The sequence below is a fragment of the Haplochromis burtoni genome, unplaced genomic scaffold, assembly GCF_018398535.1.
Source record: "Haplochromis burtoni strain Fernald_Lab_line unplaced genomic scaffold, NCSU_Asbu1 Contig_156, whole genome shotgun sequence".
Lineage (NCBI taxonomy): Eukaryota > Metazoa > Chordata > Actinopteri > Cichliformes > Cichlidae > Haplochromis > Haplochromis burtoni.
This window is the reverse complement of record NW_024582517.1, coordinates 298039-321245: the sequence shown is the minus strand read 5'-3', so window position 1 is coordinate 321245 and position 23207 is coordinate 298039. Positions and strand designations below refer to the sequence as shown.

Here is a 23207-nt window from a genome sequence, read left to right as displayed (position 1 = left end):
CCACATTCTGCTTGTGTCTCTGGATGTTCTTTGTTTTGGGGATTTTGGATTTTCTCCTTCTCTTGACCTTTTCGGAGTAATGCACGAAGATTCTTCATAGGCTATTAAAGGCTGTGGCATTTGTTGGAAACTTGCTGCAATGAGCTCTGACTTCTACTGTAAATGCCATATGTGTCGGTCTCTCTGTGAAACATTAAAGTAATACTAAGATTTGAACTTGAGGCAGAGCCTGCTATCAGTATATTCTAAATGTTGATCTAAGGTTGAGTTCAGTGAATGAATAAATATACAGTTTTGCATATTGTTTTAAAGGTTTAAGTGAGACAGGCCTGAAGCAAAATGATACAGATTGTCTAAACATATGGGACATACTCAGTGTGAGAATGTACTGCTGCAAAAATAAAACATGACCAGAAAATAAAAATGAAATGCCTTTGACTCTAAAGGGTTACATGTCAGATTTTGTAGCCATTCCCCTGGTAAGCATGTGTGGTTCACAGCGTAATATCCCCAAAATGAATATTTGCAGGTTTGGCACAAACACTAATGATCCGTTCATCCATCCATTAGCAATACCCTCTTACCCTTTTACATGTGAGCCGGAGCCTGTTCCAACTAACACTGGCCAAGAGGTTTACAGCCACTGACACTAATGGTCCATTTATGAAAATACTATGGCATTACTAACACCCTACTCAACTGGAAGTATCCGCTAGTCATCAGTGTGTCATAAACAGTTTGTGATCACGAACTTGGTCAGAATTCCCCTGGAGAAGACCTTCGGCCAGTGCCAAGGTTTCTCACCTCTCGTTTCTCTACTTATTGTGGAGAAAGTCCTCTCAGGTTTACTGGATTGACCTTTGGCTTTCTGGAGTTCCAGGACATGATTCTCTATATTGATCTTCTTACAATTTTTGCTGTGTTTTGTTTTGCTAAAATAGTCAACCCGGGATCGGACTCTGGATCAGCAGTGCACAGTCAGCAGACCAGGCCTTGCCATGATTGCCGGAGCGTTGGCTGTTGAGATGATGGTCTCCATTCTACAGCACAGTGAAGGGTAAGGATGACAAAATGTATGTTTGCTACTAATAAGAAATTGAAGTTGTATTAAGGGTGTAACTACTGGCCGTTATACTTGTGTAGATTTTGATGCAAATAGTCGCTGGGACATCACTCATGGGTTTATTTAGAAGTAGATTACTGTTTTGATTACTGGATTCTGTGAACATGAGCGCGATCATATTGATGACCAGTAGGTAAAAGCGAGCCATGCCCCAACTGTACAACCTATTTTATGCTTAATAGGACTGTTATTTACGAAATGAGCCTTGTACTGTATTGAAGCGACCCCGAAACTAATGGTTGAAGCCACAAAAAAATCTTGACTGAGGGAATAAATCGCTGTTAGAAGTACAGTCATCTTCTCATCGACTCCTAAACAGACACGTCTCCTTTGCAACATGTGTCCTTCATTATTGTTTAATTTGTTTATGTATATATTTACTTATTTTTGACTGTGGTTATGTGTAATGAACAGTAACTGTAGGCTAAGAAGGAAGTGGAGCCTGATGTCACAGAGTTTAAAATACTCAAATATTTACTGGGAGAGACCAGGGTGGACAGGATAAGGACTGAGTATATTACAGAGAGAGAGCTACAGTTGGATGGTTTGGAGATAAAGTAAGAGAGGCAAGGTTGAGAGTAACATGTGCAGACAGGGAGGGGAGTGGATATATTGGGTAAAAGGATGTTGATGATTGGGCTGCCTGGCAAAAGGAAAAGAAGAAGAGAACACTTATGGATATAGTGAGAGTGAACATCTAAAATGCTTCATTTGACAGAAGAGTTTGCAAAGGTTAGGGTGAGATGGAGCCATCTAATCTGCTGTAGCAACCCCTGAAGAGAGCAAGTGAAAGAAAAAGCAGGCTAGAAAGATGCTAGTCTAACAGTAGCTTTACATTAATTCTTGGATATGCAAAGTTATCACAAGGTTTATAATTGTCGAAAGCTGGAATGAGAAGTATAATCAAGAAATTCAAAGAGAGCGACACAGTACAGAGCAAGCCTGGCAAAGGTAGGAAGTGAAAGAGTTCACTCATTCATAGAAGAAGGTCGCTAAAACCCTGCACAGAAATGCACTGCAAGGCTGTAGACTGAGGAAAAACTCAATTTCTGCGTGGACACACCTTCAAGCCAGACTCAAGTACACTTAAAACAACCTGAAGATTGTGCATCATTTAATCACATAAAGCTAGACAACTAGAAACTGAAAACTAGAGCTATTTGGCTACAGAGACACTGCTTATGTTTGGAGAAAGAAGGAGAGGCGTAAGAACATCAACCCACAGTCAAACTTGGTGGTGGGAGTATTATGTTTTGAGGATCCTTGAGTATGACTGGAACTGGGAATCTCGTCAAGAAGAAAAACGACTTTAAAAGAAAACCTCAAGCAGTCAGCGTCAAAACTGGATAGCTGTCTTCCAATAAGACAACAACCATACATCCCACCTGGTGAAGAACAATGTCAATGGTACTGACTGGCCTGCACAAAGCCCTGACTTGGATTCCCCTGAAAATCTGTGGATTGACTCAAGACTGACAGACAGGTAGATAGGCATATAGATACATAGACACTTTATTGATCCCACACGGGAAATGATTGTGTTATGGCAGCAGGAAAGAATGAAAAGAATAAAAATGGTTCAGTCTACAATAACTAAACAACATAGTTATAGTAAAAGTGACGCGGGCACTTATCAGTTTTTTTTAAAGGAAGAGTAAGAACATTAATACACATTAATGTTAATAATACATTAATAAAGAAGATATAACACAGGTAATATCTATAATGCAATCTTCCTCAGGTGTGGAGTTGAGCAGGGGAGATGGGATGTCCATGTTTGTTCAGTGACCTTCTGTCCCTCATTGACTCAGACGCCTCCAAATTTTGGCCAATGATGCTTCTGGCCTTGTGAATCAGTTGGCATCTCTGGCACTGACACTGACCCCCAGGAGAGAACAGCAAAATAAATAGGGGAATTGCCACAAACTGGTAGAACTCCAAATCTTGCCGAACATGTTAAAGTATCTGGACTTCATCAGAAAGAGGAGTCTGCTCGTCACCTTCTACTACGCAGCATCACTTTTGATCTTCCAGTTCAGTCTGTTCTATTCAGGTGGACTTAGAAGTATCCGTAGCTGCCCATGTTGTTAATGGGCCGTGTCACAGATTTTCTTTCCTCCGAAGGTCAACCACCATCTCTTTGTCTTGACCTTCAGAAGCAGGTTATTTCTGCCAGACCACTCCACAAAGCTCCTCACCAGCTCCCTACAAGAAACAACTGCAGGCTGTTGTCCAGCAAAAACAACATATAACTCAGTATTAGCATTGGTGGGGAGGGGTAGTTTTTGTAAAATAATTTTGTATTTGTGTGCAAAGTAAATGCCAGCATCCAAAATAAAACTAGTATGTTTGTAAAAACTGTGTTAAAAATCCTTTGCTCTGTTGAACTGCACTTAGAAAATACTTTAAAACATTTCATTTTCATACGACCTAACAATTCTGTCATCTGTATGTCTGTTTAAAAATAAAACAGCGGCTCGTTTAAGCTCAGCAGGACATGGCTATGGCTATGTAACAAACTGTTAGCTGGGGGATCTTAGACCACTTTGATCCAGCCTATCCCAGCAGTCATAGTGTAAGAGGCAAGGTACAGCCCAATCATATCCAGCCCAGTCTAAGACTAATGGAAAAACAAAAAACTCTTTGCTCTCACATCCACACTGGGAGCCAATCTAGCATCGTCATTTAACATAACATGAGCGAACATACCAACTCCATAGAAAAGCCTTAGCCAACCAAGAAGTTTGAACCCAGAACCTTCTTGCTGTGAGGCATCAGCGCTAATGCGCTGCACTGTCAAAGCCCCAAACCTGCATTTACTTGCTTTCATCTATAAGGGTAACTACACTTACACTTTCTGGTAAAACACTGTCACCTGGTGGTGAAATTTTTAGTTAAATTTTACAAATTCTGTTTACACTTAGATACATTTTACACTTGAAAAAACTATATGTGTTAGAAGGGAAAAAACCGTGTGTATACTGAGCTATGCATCAAGGTTTGACTGCTTTTAATGCCATTAGATCGATATTTTAACACAAGAGTCACTTTTGGAGCAGCCTCACGTAGTCATTAGACGATCTGGAGTTTTTAGCTAAATGTCAAACTGGCTTTATTTTTTGACACTGAAGGTTGACCCTTGCCGTGACATTTTAGACCTGTACGCAACCTTCATCTTTTATGTATTAAAATGTATGGTCTGGCCATGCATTCATAGGTTGAAGTGTTGGGCAAAGTGTGAGAGGTATTCTTGTCTCTTACTGGTGTCAGTGGATATTCCCCAATGAACACTTGAGTTTATTTTCAGCACAGTCTGCTTGACTCTTGCGTCACACCTCTGGTTTTTGTGTTTCTGGTATACAATATATGCTTCTCAGCATGGTGCTAGAAAAAAAAAATCATACTCAGAATCATAGTAGAAAAAAAGTTTTTATGTCATACTGCCCTCTTCTTTTACACACACAGTCCACATTCCAATCTGGATTTAATAAAACATCCTTGCAAACACTAGAGGGCTAGCACTCTCCTCCCTTAGTGAACGGCCCTGATTACCAGTACCTGTCTGAAGTACTCTCATCAGTGCTTCACTCCAGGCTTAAAGCTAAGGAAGATGTTACCTTTTTGATGGAGCAGCACAGCAGCTGAGGTCTCACTGCGCTGCAGGTAGCATTGGTAATTTGGTTGTAGCAAATCCTCCGCCCCCCCCCCCCCCCCCCCCCGAGCTTTTTCTCATTTTCATGCTTCAAAAGCTCTAACACAGAGGTTCAGTCAGCCCTTAAGTTCTCTTTGCAGTCTGTGCTAGCTCGATATTTCCGTCTCTTAGAATGTGTATTTTTTTCTTAACGCCAATGGGGATGTGTCCATGCCTATTAAGTGTGTAGTCATGTGCACGGGTGTGTCTTTGTGAAAATGGAATTGTGTGTGCCCTTTTTGGTGAAAATCATACTAAAGTGGCTGCTTGCTGGGCCTGATAAGACAGCCATTTTCTCTCAGTATGTTTTTGAGATGTTATAAGCTGTTACAAAGCCGTTCTTTCGGTCCTGGATAAAAAGCTTAGAAAGTAAAGGAGAAGGTGAATTTCCATGTGCTTTTTCCAGAACTTCTGTGTTTATGTAGCTCCTTGCTTTACACCAAGATCTCTCTGTGTCTTGCTTCAGATACTCTCTGTGTCCTTGTTTTTATCTTAGTAGCTGTGTTTGTGCCTTTCTGTATAACCCCAATTCTTCCAGCTCTTTATCCCAAAAAAGCCCCTTACACCAGCTCTCATTTGAAATCTCACTCCATAGCAACCACTGGCTTTAGAAAATTGGCACTTCAGGATTAATGTTGCTGCAGTTTGACAGAGATTTCTGACTTTGCAAAACCACTGTCAGCTCAGCCCGAGATGTGATATTTCACTTATTGTTACCCACACAGAGTAGAACCTTTTAACCCTGATTAAATTTACTGGGGAGCAGGAGCTCTCAGATCACATGAAAAATGTAAAACCTTTTAATATTCAAGGAAGTAGGGTCTATTAGTTCTCAGTATAGAAAACCAAAGTCAGTGTTTCTTAGCAGCACATTTAGATTTGCTGTGTATAATAAAAAAATCATCAGAATGCAGTGTATTATAATTTTCTGTGGAAGGCTGTTTAAGCAGGTTTGCTGGTTTTAATTCTTCATCTTATTTATTTATTTATTTATTTATTTATTTATTTTTTTATTTATTTATTTATTTATTTATTCTTTTATTACTTATTTCTTAAAAACTGCCAAAATTGCACAAGCATGTGTGTAGGAATATAAACTTATGTCCCTTTTCTTCTCCTTCAGAGGCTATGCAGTGGCCAGCAGCAGCGATGACAGAATGAACGAACCTCCCACCTCGCTCGGTCTCGTGCCACATCAGGTCAGACATATAGATGCACTCATATAAAAATCTGAAATTAATAACTTGCAAAATGTTGCTAAAAATCCAAAGTATGCATGTAAGAGTTAAAAATAATAATAAAAAGAATTGCATAACAGACAGTAAACTGTAATTGCTGAAGTTGAATTCAGGGTCAGCATATTTACAGGCTATTAAAGTTTTCCAGACACCTACATACAAAGCTCTCAGTGACTCAGGGGAACAAGTGGCAGATTCTGAAGGCGGAGGCTGAAGTATTGCTTTAACATTCTGAAAAAGCTGCATTTCACTGAGAGTCCAGTTTGGGACTGCGAAGAGAACAACAGTGCAGAAGAGAGATAATAGCAAAGGAGTATCTCAGCATTCACCCCAAGAAGAAATGATTATGTTTTGATTCAGCAAGTGAAAAGGGGCACAGTTTGCTGTGTTGTTATGCATACTCTGTGAAAAGAAGGACAAGCAGAAATGATGGAAGTGTTGCGTAATTCAGCAGCCTCGCTGTTATAGTATTTCACTAAGTGCCCTGCACACAACCTTGCCTTAAAAGCTTGGCAAGTCAGTGATTTTTTTTTTTCCAGTTTTTAATATTCTGCTGGGTTTTTGTCCACATCAGTACAAACATACATATGTAGAGACAACATTCTTACATCTGATGTTTTTTATTCTGTAACAATACACAAAGGTTTTGGTGACTTTAATAGTCATTAAATATGTTCAAACTGAAAGATCAAACATGACTCAAGGTTCCTAATGAGGAGACTTCATCATGCCTGGAAACCATCATAATTAAGAGATCTTAGTCTTTCCGAGCGCCAGAAGCCCATTTTCTGGGACAGGAAGAGATTTTCTGATATGCAAACTTTAGCTGCAGATTTGCATGTCTTTGTGCTTTATGAATTAGTGCCTTTCAGTCCTTTTATAGAAATGAGTCAAGAGTAAGGCGCTACGGCTCGTCATAACAAGCAGTAACTAGACTTGAATTTGGTGCTGCCAAATAGAACAATAATTCTTTTTCATAGCTCGAGAAACACGGCACTTGAGGTCAGGCAAGGCTCAGCTGGAAGCTGTGGCAAAGTCATAGCTCATAGTGATAATCAATGAGCTGGTTGCAGCAGCTATTATGGAGAAGAAAGGAAAAAGAAAGGGTCCGTGTGCTTATCTGAATAGTGCACCTTTGTGTAGCTCTTTTTCTTTGGTTTGTCATTAGTAAAACTCAATTTGCAAGTTTTTTTTGTGTGTGGGTTTTTTTTGTTTAATGTTTTTTGGATTGTGTTGAGCGTGATTGGACTAATGACCTAATGACACATTCAAATTGGATTTTGTTTACTAATATATTCATTTTTTTCATGTAATAGGAAAGTGTAAATATTTTTATTGATTTTGCAAATTACCTAGGACAAACTGTGCTCCTGGCTAAATGGTGGTTTTTCATCTCCTCTATTTACGTATCACCATCAATATTCATCATCATGAAAACTGCCTTTTGCTTGACACATCTGCTGGCAGCCAAACAACCCATAAAAAAAATTCAAATGTGGTATTTTATGTGTGTGCTCATGTACAGAGAGAAGGTGCAAAAATGATTGGAGTGAAAAATGCAAAATAAATAATATGCTTGAGACGCACACATTTATGTATAAATGACTGAGGTGCTCAGTCCCCCGGCACTCTGTGCCTATACAGCGCTCAAATTCAAATTCAAATTCAAATTCAAATTTTATTTGTCACGTACACAGTCATACACAGTACGATATGTAGTGAAATGCTTGGACAACTGCTTGTGACCTAAAGAAAACAAAAAGGAAAAGGTTATGAATAAGATGGGAAATAAATATGAAAAATTAAAAAGGGTAAATTTAACTAGGAAGGAATAAAATATAAATTAAGGTTAAAAATGAAATAACTGTACAACACAAATTAGAATGAAGGGTAAATTTAACTGGGAAAGAATAAGATAAAATATATAAATTAAAGTTGAAAATAAAATAACTGTACAACAAAATACACAATATAGAACTATATAAGAATGTATGAAGAAATCTAAATATAAATAAATATATACACAATAACAGCAGCTGTACAAGTATTAACCGGAAATGAAGAATATAGTGACCAGTGTTGTGCAAAAACAATGTCCAGAAAGTCCAGTGTGTGTGTAAGAACCATGTGTGGGTCAGTACTATGTGGTGGTGTGCTCTGCAGTTTGTTTGGGGTTTTTTTTGTGGTGCCACAGTGACAGCTTCTGGTGATTTGCAAAAATTGCACACTTGTATCTCCATTGTAACTGAAGTGCAGCTATACCATTGCCTTCCCCTCGTTTTCACGTGCACTGTCAATTTTGTGCCCTTGAATAGAGCTGTGTTTGAGAGATGTTCTCAACATGCTTTTGATACTTCTGTGTGTTAAGCCCAAGCTAAATCAAATAATCAACATTAAGGGTTACTATAAGTAACAACTACTACAATAGCACTTTACTCTGATATATATAGAATTAAACTGGATTTAGCTATATTGTCCAGTTTCACAGACTCCTAAATTTACTTCAAAGGGCATGCAAGACCTTTTATCTTCAGTCCCTCAATTACGGTCCCCAAAACACAAGAATATAAGGGGTGGACAGCCGGGCCTAAGGTAGAAAATAATCCAAAATATCAAAATTGCAACGTAGATAATGGATAAAATGATCAAATTAAGCATGGCCTTAATGTGGGAGGAATGTTGAGCAACTTGAACTGGGATCCAAAGCGGCACATATATTATCATCCCTTGAAGTCAAAAGCACTGATTCTCAGTGGAAATGATGCACCTTGATTGCTTTGATGTAACTCAAGGATGCTTTAATACTCCATGAAGTAATTAGTGGTCTTACAGTCTTGAATGACATGTCTGACGAGCCGTGCTTAAACAGCAGTTAATCTTCATGTGTTATCCAAACGCGTGTTGAACTGTGCCTGACGTCGACTGAGCACATTACTTGACACACATATGTCATATGTGGTCAGTTTATGCTCTCTACAGAAAGCTATAGAGTCTGTTCACGACTGTCTCACTCGCCCACACTCATCCACTGGTCTGACCCCCCCCCCTTCCCACAGTTTACCTTACTCTCTGGACATGGTGCGTCACCTGTCACCGCAGGTTAACACACAGCATAAGAAATGAATTTGGTGCATATAAGGACGAACACTGATGCTCTTGATCTTCAAACACCAAAAGCCAGGAATTTCCACCTTTTCTCCGTCACTGGGCATCAGCAGTAATTGGCCACAAATGTTTGATATACTCGTCAGTCTCACCACCAGATAATTATACCCAGGAAATTGTTGCATGCTCCTCATGTTTTGTGCGTCATCCAAAAAACAAAAAAAACCCATTATTGGCTGAAGCTTTTACTACAAAACAGGAAGCTGGGGGTGGATGAGGAAGGCGATTACAATAATGTGATGTGATAAGTGATACTGCAACATGCATGTATATGATTAATTAAGAGTGAAGGCATTTAGCACTTAAATATGATGAAATGAATCAAATTGAAACATGCCTTTATAACACCAGAGGGCGCTCTCTGCTTTCAGTTTAAACAGCATACAGAAATTGCTGGCAAATTTTCATTACATATGAAAATTTGTCATTTGTTTTGCATTTTCATCATGAAAATGCAAAACATTTTGCATGAAAATTTGTCATTTGTTTTGCATTTTCATGATTGTCAGTGGAAGCATTACTTTTTGCTTTCAAGGAATAAAAGCATCACCTTTGCCATTTCCTAGCAAGTCTCCTGGTGAACACACCGACTTCCAAAAGCTGCTTGTTTTTCTTGTTGTTTATCTTTTGTTAATGTCAGCTTGTCCCCTCTGTTGTCAAACCTTGATCACATAATTAGAATGTCTACTTTTCTGAATATTTTCTTAAGGGTCTTATTCTCCTCCACAGATTCGAGGCTTTCTTTCAAGGTTCGATAATGTCCTGCCTGCCAGCCTGGCCTTTGACAAATGCACTGCCTGCTCCCCCATTGTAAGTGGCACCAAATGTAACTGAATAGTTCTAATTATGTGTTTCTGAATCCAGTTTTGCAGCAAGACTGTGTTTTAATGTTGAACTGCACTTTGCCAGAAAAAAGTAGATACAATGTAGATGTGCCTTGATGCATCCCTCAATCATCCAGGTAAGGAAATCCCAAAAAATGGATTCTGTTCTGAGACTAGCACCAATGAACAATGGGCTGTGAGGTCTATATATATCCCCTGCTTAAAGTATCGAAGTATCAGATTAGATTCTGTTATTATGCGACAACATTGTTTCCAAACACAAATTGCAGCCTTAACAGAAATAGGGGGATTCCCATCTCTCCTATTTCCACATTGTGAAGTCAGTGTTGAAATGCAGTTCTTTGAGGAATACTGAATCCACACAGAGAGAGACACAGAAAAGCTGGTAAAAGCATATGGTAACAATCAGGCAGCAGTTGTTCATTGATGTCAGTAACTGTCGTTGAGTGTAATTAGCTCCCACTGCTGCTCTCTCTTTTTTTGTCTGTGTGTATGTGTGTGTGTGTGCATGTGCATAGATGGGTTGTTGAAGGGTTCACATATCCTAACTAAGGCCAAGTGGGGTAAGAGAAATTGCCCTTTGTGTTTTGTTTTGTTTTTTTCTCGTAATAGGTTGATATCCAACTGGCCAGTGTGGCTAAGTGTGTAGCAATGTGACTCATTGTTTTTACACTGGTGTAAGACTGGGAACCAGGAGAGTCGCGATAGAAAAGTGCAAATTAAAGAAGGAGAAAGTTTTTTGGGTTTTTTTTGTCATTTCATGGCTTTTGTTTGTTTTTTTGGTGTTTTTTGTTTGTTTGTTTTTTTAAATGGGAATAATATCGAGGGTTTATAAGCAGAGGAAGTAGAGCGTTAAAAGCAAGGGTGTTGTGATGAGTGGAGGGCTGGTTCAGTCTTTCATTCTTCCCTGATCTCAATGCACTCTTTGTGTCTATAAAGAGGTCATAAAGCCCCAGATCTATCACTTTCATGTGAAGACAGGGAGAGAAACCAAGAGGCAGCAGGGGGAGGGAGTTGGCTAGCTTGTGCACTAAAAGTTTTTTTTTCCACCTACGCTCTGACAAAAAAAAAGAAAAAAAGTCTGCAGTTCCAGCCCATCTTAAGGTGTCATGTTTCTGCCTGTGTGACTGATGAGATTATTCGGTCTGCACAGAGGTTTCATATGGTTTGACAGGGATTGGGTAAAGCCTGTGTAGTTGGGAACAATGAACAACATGAGTTTGGAAAGACGATCCTTTGCTGAGGCAGGGATAAAGGTTATGTAGTGAAGCTGGTGAATATGTTTAATCCCACTCACACATCTTTTCCATCTGTTTTGCATTCGCTTATCATCCTTTCAGTCTCTTCTTTTATTCTTTTTTCAGTCTAGTCCTGTTTTACATCTCCTTCTTTCCTCTCGTACATCTTACCTTCTCTGCCTTACTTCTCTTCCTCCCCCACATCTCTCCTCCCATTGTGTGTTCCTCTAGTCCATCTATCGGTGTATTAAATAGTGTGTGGATGTGTGGGTTTTTGTGTGTGAGAGAGAGAGACAGCGAGTGCAGGTCTTTCTGCGTGTATTTCTGCCGCAGTCAGCTGTGTGCTGCCAGGTCTCTATGGAAACAAAACAATTCAGCCCCTGTCTGGGCTGGAGCAGTTCCTGTAGAGTTGGGGCTTTTCGCTGTGTGTGTGTGTGTGTGTGTGTGTGTGTGTGTGTGTGTGTGTGTGTGTGTGTGTGTGTGTGTGTGTGTGTGTATTTCCTAACTCTCTGGGGCTACAAGCCAATAAAACTATACGCCAAAGAGTAAATCACAGCTGACGTGGCTTTGTCTAAAACTGTGCCAGATACCTCTTACTACAGCTACTTGTACACACCACCAAATATGCTTCCACTATTAATAGCAAACATATACTTTTTCTGTTTGGGTTGTAAAGTTCTGACGACATTTGTAACTGGTCACTAACATAACTCACAGTGTTCCTCTGTCAAGGTGGTCTCTCTTTTAAACTTGTACTTGCTTGTGTTGTTTTATCTTCAGAGTAAATCGTCCTTAAACCACAGATTGTAAAGATGAAAAGCAAAGAATATAAGGAGTGGACAGCCAGAGAGAGTCTGCGGGTATTTTTTGTGCTATGTCAGGGGGTGAATTTCCATTTCATTGCTTTTGCTGATGTGTGATATTAAGTTTTTAAAGCACCAACCAAAAAAATTAATAGAAAATAATCAGATATAAAACATAAGGATGCAATCATAAGTTACCACAAGTGCGCCCTGGGGAAAAAAAAAAAAATAGTCCTTTAGATTGCCTGATCTCCTCTTCAAGGTAGTCTCCTTAGTCGGAGCTGCACAGCTGCCAGAAGGACTTCTATTTTGGGAACGCTCAGTGGAAATCTTGTTTAAACCGCTCGCACTTGTGTGTCTGCATTTTGCGGTGGATGTAGTCCAAAATAGTAACCCTTGAACTTGAAATGCATAATGGGTAGGAGGATGAAGATGCAGGGCATCACTTCTAGCGAGTAGGTAAGATGGTAAGAAGGATGATTATGCTGATGTGCCCAGGAAAAAAAACTCAAAAAACTTCCAGCTACACATTCTTTGCTAGCTGTACCTTCTCGAAAGTGTCCCTTTTCACCAATACCGTTACACCCACAAACCTATAATAATGAGTCAGTATGGAGTTTTTAAAGCATGTCTGCATAGGCGTGATGGCCGTTCTTGTTAACAGAGGAAGTGAGTCAGCAGGAACTGTTTACTCACAGTATTCAGAATATATTAGGTGTCACATTATGGAAACACAAAGTCCTGGTAAATTATGTGCTTAAGTTAAAAATGAAACTAGCTTAAACCACCATTAAAGCAGCTGTACTTTAAAAAGCATCCGGTCCCTCATATTCTTCAGTGTTTACAAGCAAATTTGAGTCCTTTAAAATTTGGTTGTAAAGGAGTCCTCTGTGTCACCAAGACCACCCACTGTTTGATATCTTTAGAAACTGCTAGAGGCACACGTGTAGTGTGTGATGCTTCCAGTTAATGCCTTCTGTATGGATCCAGCTTCAAAAAGGAGGCCTGCCAACTGTCAATAAAGCATTTATGTGGCCCCGAGTGGAAGGAAGCTTTGCTACAAGTGCACGTGTGAATCCATATGTCAGCGTTTATGTCCATATATGCAGCAACCCATCTCATCCAGATGTTTGTTTGTTGGTGAATTTGTAGTTTTGCTTAATTGATGCTATCCAGCAGCAGCACATGATCACTATTAAAGCCATCAGCACCGCGAAACACTTCAAAATTTTCTCCTTTTTTTGGAGTCTTTTCATTTCTTTGTGTGTCCAATTATAGTATTTACAACAATGTAATTACATTTTTATGGGAAATGCTCTAAACGCAGAGAGCCTTTGTGGACATGTTTTTTCAAAAGGTGTGTGTTTGATGCCCTTAGCACTGTGTTTGTGCAGTGACTTTATTAACTTTATCACAAGATCGTCATGGTCATTAGGTTGCTTCCTGTGTCATGAAAAGCTACATTTCAACAAAGTGGGTTATGGCCGTTGGCGTCTCACATAACACACCCCATGGATCGAAGTGGAGAGTCAAAGAAATAAAAGAGAAAGAAGGAAAGAAAAGAGAGGTTGAAAAGATGAATGAGGGGACACATCAGTGTGTATTGTGTGCGGTGTGTCTGGCTCCAAGACTAGACGCCAGTCTGCGAACTCACACACACAGACAGTGATGCACACATTGTATTGCTGTCTGAAGCAGAGGTAACTCTACACCTGCAGGGGAGGGTCTGTAGGCATCTATGAAAGGCTTTGCTAAGTCTAGCAGGGTAGTCCAGAGGGCAGAGGATCTGTGGATGTGTGGTTTTTGGAAAGAAGGTGTGGGTATTTGAAGTCTGTACTGTAGGGGATTATGGTAAACACCGCAGAGTGATTGTAGAGGTGCCGAATTGTGGTGTTACAGAAGTTAAGCCTGAGGGCCAGAGTTTTAAAAGTTCCTTTTTTTAAAAGTGTTTCTTCCATGCAAAAATTATGATCTGCTTTTATGTAATAATGTTTTTGAAGATACATTTTCTCATGTTGTGATTCTTTAGCATGGCTTACTTTTCCAGTGCAAGGCACATTTAATAAGGACACCAAAAGCGTAATGTGTGGGGAAGGAAAACATTTCATAACCGCCTTTGGCAAGATGTAACATATTACTAAAAACCACAGTAAAGGTCAAACAGTGCATTTAGGTTGTGGAACCTTTTTTTCACCTGTGTGAGTCTAACCTTTTAACTCTTGCACCTGAGCAAACTAAAAGAGGGCTTCGTCTGTTTAGTCAGCACACACGGCGACATCTACATTTTCAGAAAGAGAAGATTTAGAGATTTTATCTTGTAAGTTTTTAAGTCATTTTGTATTTTTCCCAGTTACTTAGCCAGTTCACGATCAGTTTATGCTGATCAGCTGTTTCTGTTTACTTTCAGTGAAAGCAGAAGTGTAGTATCATAGCACACATAATTCAAACAATGGTGTAATACCCCAGAGTTGCATTTTGGATTAAATAACCTTTAACTGTTGTTATGTTTTCTTTTGTTTTTTAATCTAGGTCTTAGACCACTATGAGAGGGAAGGTTTCAGCTTCCTGTCCAAGGTTTTTAATTCTTCCCATTCATTCCTGGAGGACCTGACGGGGCTGACTCTGCTGCACCAAGAGACACAGGCTGCAGAGGTAGATTGCGTCCACACATACACCCACCCACACAAATAGGTGGAGACATGATCACAAAATGTGCTAAGTGTGGCAAACCTGGTCCTTGAGCCATAATGACAAGAAACTGATGTTTGTATAGCTGGAATGAGAGCTGTGTGTGTATTCTTTGAAAGTAGTTAAGCACACTTGTCACCAATTTTGTGTTTTGTTTCTGTTTGTTTGTTCTGTTTGTCTTTTTTAAATAATGTTAGCCACCACTGTCAGGTGAAGTGTTGTTGGGGTCTGGTTTGAAAGTGGGAGTAAAGAGCTCTGCGTGGTAGTGCATTAATAGTGAGTAAGTGCTCCAAAGAGCTATGATGATGCAGGTTGTAGCCTCAAAAATATATGGTGTTTTTTGATGTTTGCACTCTGGTTTGTACTTCACCTTAGCCCATGCTGCAGAAATTTATTATTATTATTTTTTTATAAAACTGTCTCAGCAATGACGTTAAAACGAGTGATGAAAAGCTTTGTACTGCAGTCATTATCAGTCCTCTCCTCCGTGCTTCTTAAAACTTCTTTGATTTTATTGAAATTTGCTGTAGCAGTTCCCTTTCCTATCCATGCGCACAGGCCACAGACTGTTAGTTAGCTCCAGGACCGCATGCAAGCAAAAATCTGTTGATTGGTTGATTTTCAGTCATTCTTTTCTCTGCATAACTGGAAAGTTACAAAACAGACATGATTGCAGGATCATAAATCTATTTTTTTGCTACCACTGCTGCTCACCAACAGGAGGTTGTTAGTGGAAAGTTGTACACAGCACTGAAAAGGCTAAAATGGCATGAAGTTTTTACATCTTTACCTCAGACTGATAGTTAAACCATGTGTTCTAGTTTTGTTTTGCTTTTTGTTTTTTCTGAGTGAAATATTTTACCCATCTCTTTTATCTGTGCTCTTTATGGTGACCTCCCTACACCAACAAAAGTGATTAATGTGTTTTTAAAAAATTTAAGGAGATTGATAAATGAGCTTCTCTGTAAATGCAGAGTCCCAAAAAATCAGTCCACCAGTTAGAAATATCCCCTGTTTTTCTCATTTCATTGTGCTGGATCAGTGTCGCTGCTCCACATTAATTTTAAAAGTCAGAAGTCTGGGCATGAACTTGTTTGCCTGCCCGTACACGTCCAGACACATCTGTGTTATAAGCGTCTTTTATATGTGGAGATTCAACATGAAAACAACACTGAGACAAATTCAGTTTAATGTTAATGTCATAATAATAAGATTAACTTAATATGGAAAATAACCTAAAACGGGCGGACTTTCACTTGTCAATTCCTAACATCACCATTAGCACAACCCTAGCCCAAAATATACTAATTGGTCAGATTGTTGGATTAGATTGTTGCAATGGAGTTGGACATTAATAGTAAAGAGGCCATTCATCAAATCAGCCGCTAGCCTTCACCTGTGGAAACTAGTTACTGCTGGACTGAGGTAACAGCATTAGTTAGATTTGTGAAGATGTTTCAGCTCCCATTGAAGAGACTTCTTCAGTTTTAAAAACAAATTGGTGGGGTCTCAGGTACTTAACCCTTAATGGGGGTTGTCCCCTTGAATGTATTCCTGAGGCTCATTGACTTTGAGTCATGTGACGACTGACATGAGCCATGGGGTGAAAGAAGTCATGGGTCATTACCATCACTGGTGGTTAAAGGTGAAACCCCTGTGAGATCTTTCCTCAACCTATCATGTGACTTACTGAGGTCACCAGAGACGAGGTGCGAGTGGGGTTGCCTGGGAAGAGAAATCAAGACTGCACTGAAAGTGGCTGACAGCTCATGTTGTAAGCCATCACTTTTCTTCAGTGACGGTTACTCACAGTGGACAAAGATGGCCTCCTTTACTCCTCTCTTAAACCATCTGTAGTTTGTCCTTTAGGTGCACACGTACAGCTAAGTCTGTTGTTGAGGTGGTTCTTATATGTTGTACTGTGCATTTGTGAAATGGCTGTTTAGTTTTACCTATGCAGAGGTCCGACCACACCTCACTGCAGAGTATACACAGCATACATTTTTTTTCATCTTGTGTTTGTGTCTTAGACAAAAATTGGACCAGGTCTAAGGGGACAGCTGCCACTTGGGGTCAAATACCTGTGGCTCTTTATCGTTTGCTTTTAGAACTGAAGAAGCCTCTTGGATGAGAGGTGAAACGTCTTCACAAACTTAAAGAAGTCCAGTTGGCTCTTTTTTTTTCAGGCTCTCTAGAGTGTAGTTGAAATGGTTTGGGCAGCTCGTTTCATATCGGCTTCATGGCTGACCAAACAGATTTCTGAGCTTCTTGCTTTGCCTACTCCAACCATGACTGAAACCTAAACAGTGGGGCAGAGATTAATGGCTACATAGCTCTTAGATTGGTCCTGGAAGTTTTACAACCCTGGGAAATTCGTACCAATATGTTTTTTCACACAGTTTCAGAATGGTTTTATCCTCTTGTGGAAACTTTAATTTCATCATTGGGATTTCTCTAAAAGCAAAACCAAACAGGATCTAAATCATTAAGCAAAGATGCCGTTTTAATCCCGAAGCAGAGATATTTTCGTCCCATAACCTTCCTCTAATTATTGTGTTGCCATAGAAGCGCACAGTCAATGTTGACGGAACAACGAGTGGCATAAAGTTCCAGCAAACACCCAGAATACTTTGTGGTGGAATATGGGTGGTTTTCTTCAAGACTTTCCCCTCTGACATGAGACAGAGGGAATCGGGGGGGAAAGACAGAAAACGAGTGCGTGTGGGTGGTGGGGGTTGGGATTGGTCCTGTTGAACTGTGGGAAAATCCCATGTACTTTCTCCCTAATAACACATCGATGAGGAGGAGGGGGTGAAAGAAAAGCATGAGAGCCAGATTAAAATACTGAGAAACATAAGAGATAAGAGACAGTGGAGATCGTAGAAAAGACAAGCATGAAGAAAGAATGGACGTCAAAAGAGGACTGGAGATGAAAAGAAAACAATTTAAGGTGAAATGAGAGAAGCAACAAGTGAAGAAGAAAATGCCTTCCTCCTCTTTTCTCTCTCTCCCCAACTTCTACCTCCTTTCTCACCTCTTCTTCTATCAGTCTCCACCTCATCCCTATCATTTCTCTCCATCTCTTGCATTTGTTCCCACCCCCTTCTGTCCACCCCCTCTCCCCGATGAAGCGTGTTGAAGAGTCTGGCATCGGTCCCATTCTCTTCAATCAGAACACGGAGAGATTGTTTTGATTGCTCAGCCCACTAGCGCCAGAAGTCTTTGCGTCTGTTTCCTGTACACAGATTACTTTTTCTGAAAATTACTGCGCTTTAAGGACGTCCCTTAAAAAAAAGCCCTCATTTCCAGGAAAGACAGTAGTGTTTTTTTTCTTGACTTTGAAAGCATATTATTACTTATTTCATGCGGGAACCCACTAGAAACAGGCTTGTGGATCATTTTGGGGCTCAACCCCATATTTTGAGAAGTTCTGGTTTGCAATAATGATGATTCTCACTGCAAAATTAGGGGGTTTAAAGGGTTCTTATGTGATTCTTTTTAATGTGTACATATTGGAATTGGGTACAGTTATGAGTCCTCATGGGAAGATTATCAGTTTCAGCGACTTTTCAGTGACTCACTGCTTTTAAAAGGTTTCCCTGAATTGTAAAGAATAGCTATTTTCATGACTAACTATCTCATCTGGTGTGGGTTTTTTTAGAAACTGTTGACAGATTTTACAAGTATGACTTTTAAACTGCAGGTTCTGATGAGAAATACAATAGTACTGGTCATATATGAAAAAACATAGTATTACAATGAAACAAGTTATACTTTTCAATGTTCTCGCCTTTCCCTAAAGCATGACACTGAATTCATCACAGCCGTTCAAGTGTGTGTAACCATTCTAAACTATAATCTACGTCACTAGATATCACTACTATGTACTTAAGGCCTATTTTGGGTGAGTTTGTAACCTGAGAACTACTTTTTATGCGGTCACTGCAGGGTTTTGTGGGAGTTCAAGTTCGGTAAAAGTTTAGACTGCCTGAAAGCTGTGCCTGTGCGTGTATGTGTGTGGTGTTAACGTGCACAAGTCACTTTGAATGGCTTCTTTGTGAGATCAGCCCTGCTGAGATTTCAGCCTGTGATGGGACCATGGCAGAGTGGAAAATGTACTATAAATCTGGCAAATCAGTTACTTATATTTGAAACATTTGTTTGCAGCATGCCTCTTAAGGCCGTTCATGTTCGTGGCAAGGAAAATGAAACATGACCTGATTTTAATATTTATGAGCTGATCTGTAGTTGTGCTATACTCCTTTATTTTTTACTCTGCAGATTGCCATGGTTAGTTTTCCTTGTGTTGTGCAACTGTTACCTCCACTGTCACTCCTGTGTGTATGAGTTATTTTCATATGGTCTAATTGTGTCATACAGCAACATTTTGGCTCATTTTCTGAGATAGACTCTCCAGCAATCACACCACCTTTATGCTGTCATGTGTTTCAGGCCTCTTTTACCCCTCTTGGTCCCTATTTATCTCATAACCACATGAATGATTATGTTTAAGTTAAGAATGAGTGTGGGCCACTATCTCTATTTTTACTATTTATAGCATTGTAGAAGCAAAAGAGATGAGGGAAAAATGTTACACAACCAGGAAAAGACCATGGCAACCATTCAGACAAACCTTGGCTATAAAATCATTGTACTTACTTCCTCCGAGGCCGTAAAACTGCCTCATGCCTCGACTGATACACATTTTCTCCTAACTTTAGATGAGTATTTGTAGTTAAATGTTATCGTTGCCAACAAAAATATCCATTTACCACAAGATTTTAACTGTTTCCAGCGTGTGATTTATCCAAACCAGATCAAATAAGACTGAATTGGGTCACATGTTCAACCTGTGTCGCCATGTTGGTTCAAAAGTTGAATGGGATGCATTACCTGAACGGAATCAAGCTCCGATTTCAATTCACAATAATTTTGTCATTTAAACATGTTTAACCGGAACATTGCTTTGAGTTTTGGCTGCCCTTTCCTTCCTCACTGTAGCTTCATTGTTGAGGGCAGGGTCAGACACACAAACACTCAGAGAAGCTGACAGGAAATGAGTGTCTGTACAGGATGCTCTACCTTTCCTACGATGCCCACTGATTGTCTTTGCCTTGGAAGGATGAGTCACTGCGCTCATTCATACAGCCACTTACAGGGATCAAGGACAAAATGGGTTAATTTTATGACTTTAATGTTAACAAAAAAGTAGAAGCGCTATACCATTATAAGTCATAATAACTAGCTGGCTTTGCTTTTTTACTCATTTGCAGCTCTAATGCGTCAGGTTAGTAATGTGATTGCAGGAGATTTTGTAAAGGAAGTGATGCATTACACTCGTATAAAGTCATCTGACTTTATCAAGGTTAGATATTATTTTGTGGCTGTGCAGTTTCCTTATATTAACATCAAGGAAGCACGTGGTCATTGATATTCAGTTGTGTATGTTGTATGTCCCTGTCATCATTGTCAGTAAACATGGGAACGAGCGTGTTTCCCGTATGTGTTAATCTGTCAGCCTGTAAATGGCTCAAACAGAGGATGTGTGACCCTTTTAGCACAAAGGGTCTTTCTGCAGAATCCATGCTCCACTCCCTTCCACCTACTACAACTGGCACTGGCAGCAAGTCACGAGTTAGACACGTCTGTGCTGAACTTGAAGAAGAATGTGTCACTTGTCACACTCTTTTCTGTTTTGATTCTTTGGGACGTAGTCTCATGTTGAATACCGTGACAGCTGCTTGATTTTTAACAAAGGGGCCTTTAGAACATGCTTAGTACAAGAATCTCATATCACACAAGTAACACTTGATGTGATTTGCTCCACAAGGATTTGAGTGAAAAACTAGGCAACATTTAATATGGGTTTGGTTATGTGAACACACTCTAGAGGGTGTAACCTGTGTTTGTGTAACATCATCATCTTATTGTTGCATTTTGAAATGAAATCATTGTGAAATTACTTCAATCCCTTTTTAATAATATAGGACCATCTTGTATTCCTCCTTTGGGTACAGGGGCCCCTGATTTGGGAGGCATTTGTTTTTAAGTTGATACTCCAAATATCCAAGGTTACATATCGTGAGTCAGTGTCTTGCTTAAGATCGGTTTGTGAGGCACACTTTGGATAATTGCTCTGACAGTTGCTATCTAAATTATTTCGGTTTTGCTGCGTGACCTAAGATTGAACCGTACCTGTCGTCTAAGTAAAGAAGTGATCCGAGTCTTGCTGAAAATTCTTTAGGTCTAATTTTAGTACACAGAAGCTGTGTTCGATAAGATGTAGGTACCTGGATCTGTCCAGTGTGCCTGTGGCTTTTTGATAGCAATCTCAGTGCCATCAGATGCCAGTAATCATCACCCTGAGTCATACTCATCCCCTTGAGGAGGAGATGTTACCCAACCACCCACACACATCCATCCATGCTCTGCTCTGCGCTTATCCACGTAAAACAGTGCGCTGACGATAAAGTTGATTTAGTTATGTTGGCCCGTCACCCAGCAGCTTGGAAAGCATACAAGTGCGGATACGCGCACACACACTCAGAGTAACACACATTATCCAGTCACATGCTTTTTTTCTTCTTCCTCTCTCTCTCTTTGTCCCCACATAAACAGACTCTCCCAGTGGAGACACACACGCGCGCGCACACACACACACGCTTACTCTATGAGCGTCAGAGGGCCCCATGTATGTCAGAGCTTTATCCAAACACAGCTACAGTTGCTACATGCTGCAATTATTACCAGATGGACTCAGGGAAAACATATTAAGTCTGCTTTTTCATTATTGTACTGCACACCCTCCTGTGAGACGGAGAGTTCGAGTGGGGAAAAAAAAATAAGGAGGGAGAATGAGAGAGACATTTTAAAAAAGTATAAATTGTCTTTAAATTGACTGCAATCTACCGTCCCTGAGTAGTTGCTTATTTTCATTTCGATTTACTATTAAGTTCCTTTGAAACAAAAAAAAAAAATCACCTATTTTTTTTTTTTAACTCTTTATATCTAAGTACAATCCTTTTGTTTTTTTTAACTTGATGAAATCCATGAAACTCCATTCAGTAAGACTTGGAAAGTATGGAAATTGTGTGTTAACAAGCTGTTGCTGTTCATAAACACCAACTTCCTATCCAGTTGTTAAGTGATGATGTATGAACCCTGCTTCCGGGTCCAAACTACTTTGTGTTTACTAAGGCTGTTGGTTTTTTTTTTTTTAACACTGTCTATTTTCTATTTAATTTTCTATTTAATCTGAACAAGCTCCTTAAAAAAAGGGGGGAAAAAGGTCAGTGAACACTGTCTGCGTTTCTCAGTTTTTATTACCACTATTCATCGGCAGCATGTTTTAAAGCACCATTTTTTAAAAACTTTACAGTGTAACTACAGCCCATCCCATGCAACAGTATATTAATGACTAACCTCGTATTGTTGATGAATGATCTCGGTTGTGCTTCTGACTGAAGTTTGGTCCGTTTACAGCAACCTGCCATGCGATTGCTAACTTTTATTGAGTGGAAACGTTACTGTGCTAATGTGTTTATATAGCTAGCCACCACGTAGCACATCAGTACATACCAGCTAGCCAAACTTCAGTAACCCCACAAACATCACTGCTGTTTAGTTTTCTGTCTTCATTTATGTCAGAAGTGATAGCAGAACTGTACGTTTTAATTTTTCTGAAATCCCTCAGTTGGAACAGGGTATATTATGTTTAGATGGAAATTAGCAAGCTAACTCCCTGCTAACTTCTAACTCTGTTAAACTTTAACATCCAGGCATCCATGGAAAAAAAGGATTTATTCATTGTTACACCTGGTAAAGCAGCCAGACTTATCATTTTATTAAAGATGGCTGTCGCTATGTGACATCGGTTGCAAAGAAGGTTCTGGACCAAAAACCTCTCCCACGGTCACCTGTGATTTGCCTGAATGATGCTGATTTGTGTGAAAACACTTGCCAACTAATCATTGAGTGAAACTGGAAATGGAAAATATTGGTTGGTAACACATTGTTTCAAAATTCCCTTGCAACCTGTGTCACTGGCATTACTGACCGGTCTCTGGATCTGTGGCTGGGGCTTCAGCAATCGATTGGACCCGAAGCAAGCACTTCCTGACCTGTTGAGTAATACACATTTTGTCCTAGTTACTGGTGGTTACTAGGAGGTCACCGTCAAGTCTCTAGGCCTGTGTGACTGGGCCCTTATTGAGTTTAGCAGCAAAAGCCAAGTATTAGAGTGCTCTCATGCGTTTCTAGCCAACTGACTTTACTCTTGTTTAAACTTTAGATTTCGATTATACACTTCCTCTTCACCTTGCTTTTTATTGATTTTTTTTTTGGCCATGCAGTCTTTATTTATTTTACTTATTCCAACATCTGCCATTACAAGCTAATTCAGGAAAACTACCAGGAA

The 23207-nt window shown here is 39.7% G+C and overlaps 1 protein-coding gene across 1 annotated transcript in view; it reads left to right on the top strand.

Annotated features, from left to right (window-relative positions):
• Window positions 1–23207, top strand: part of atg7 (ATG7 autophagy related 7 homolog (S. cerevisiae)) — a 58323-nt gene that overhangs the window by 17111 nt on the left and 18005 nt on the right. The window contains exons 15-18 of the mRNA XM_005932296.3: window positions 942–1057; window positions 5938–6013; window positions 9947–10027; window positions 14633–14755. Of these exons, the coding sequence (XP_005932358.1) occupies window positions 942–1057; window positions 5938–6013; window positions 9947–10027; window positions 14633–14755 (396 nt within the window). The remainder of the gene's footprint in view (window positions 1–941; window positions 1058–5937; window positions 6014–9946; window positions 10028–14632; window positions 14756–23207) is intronic.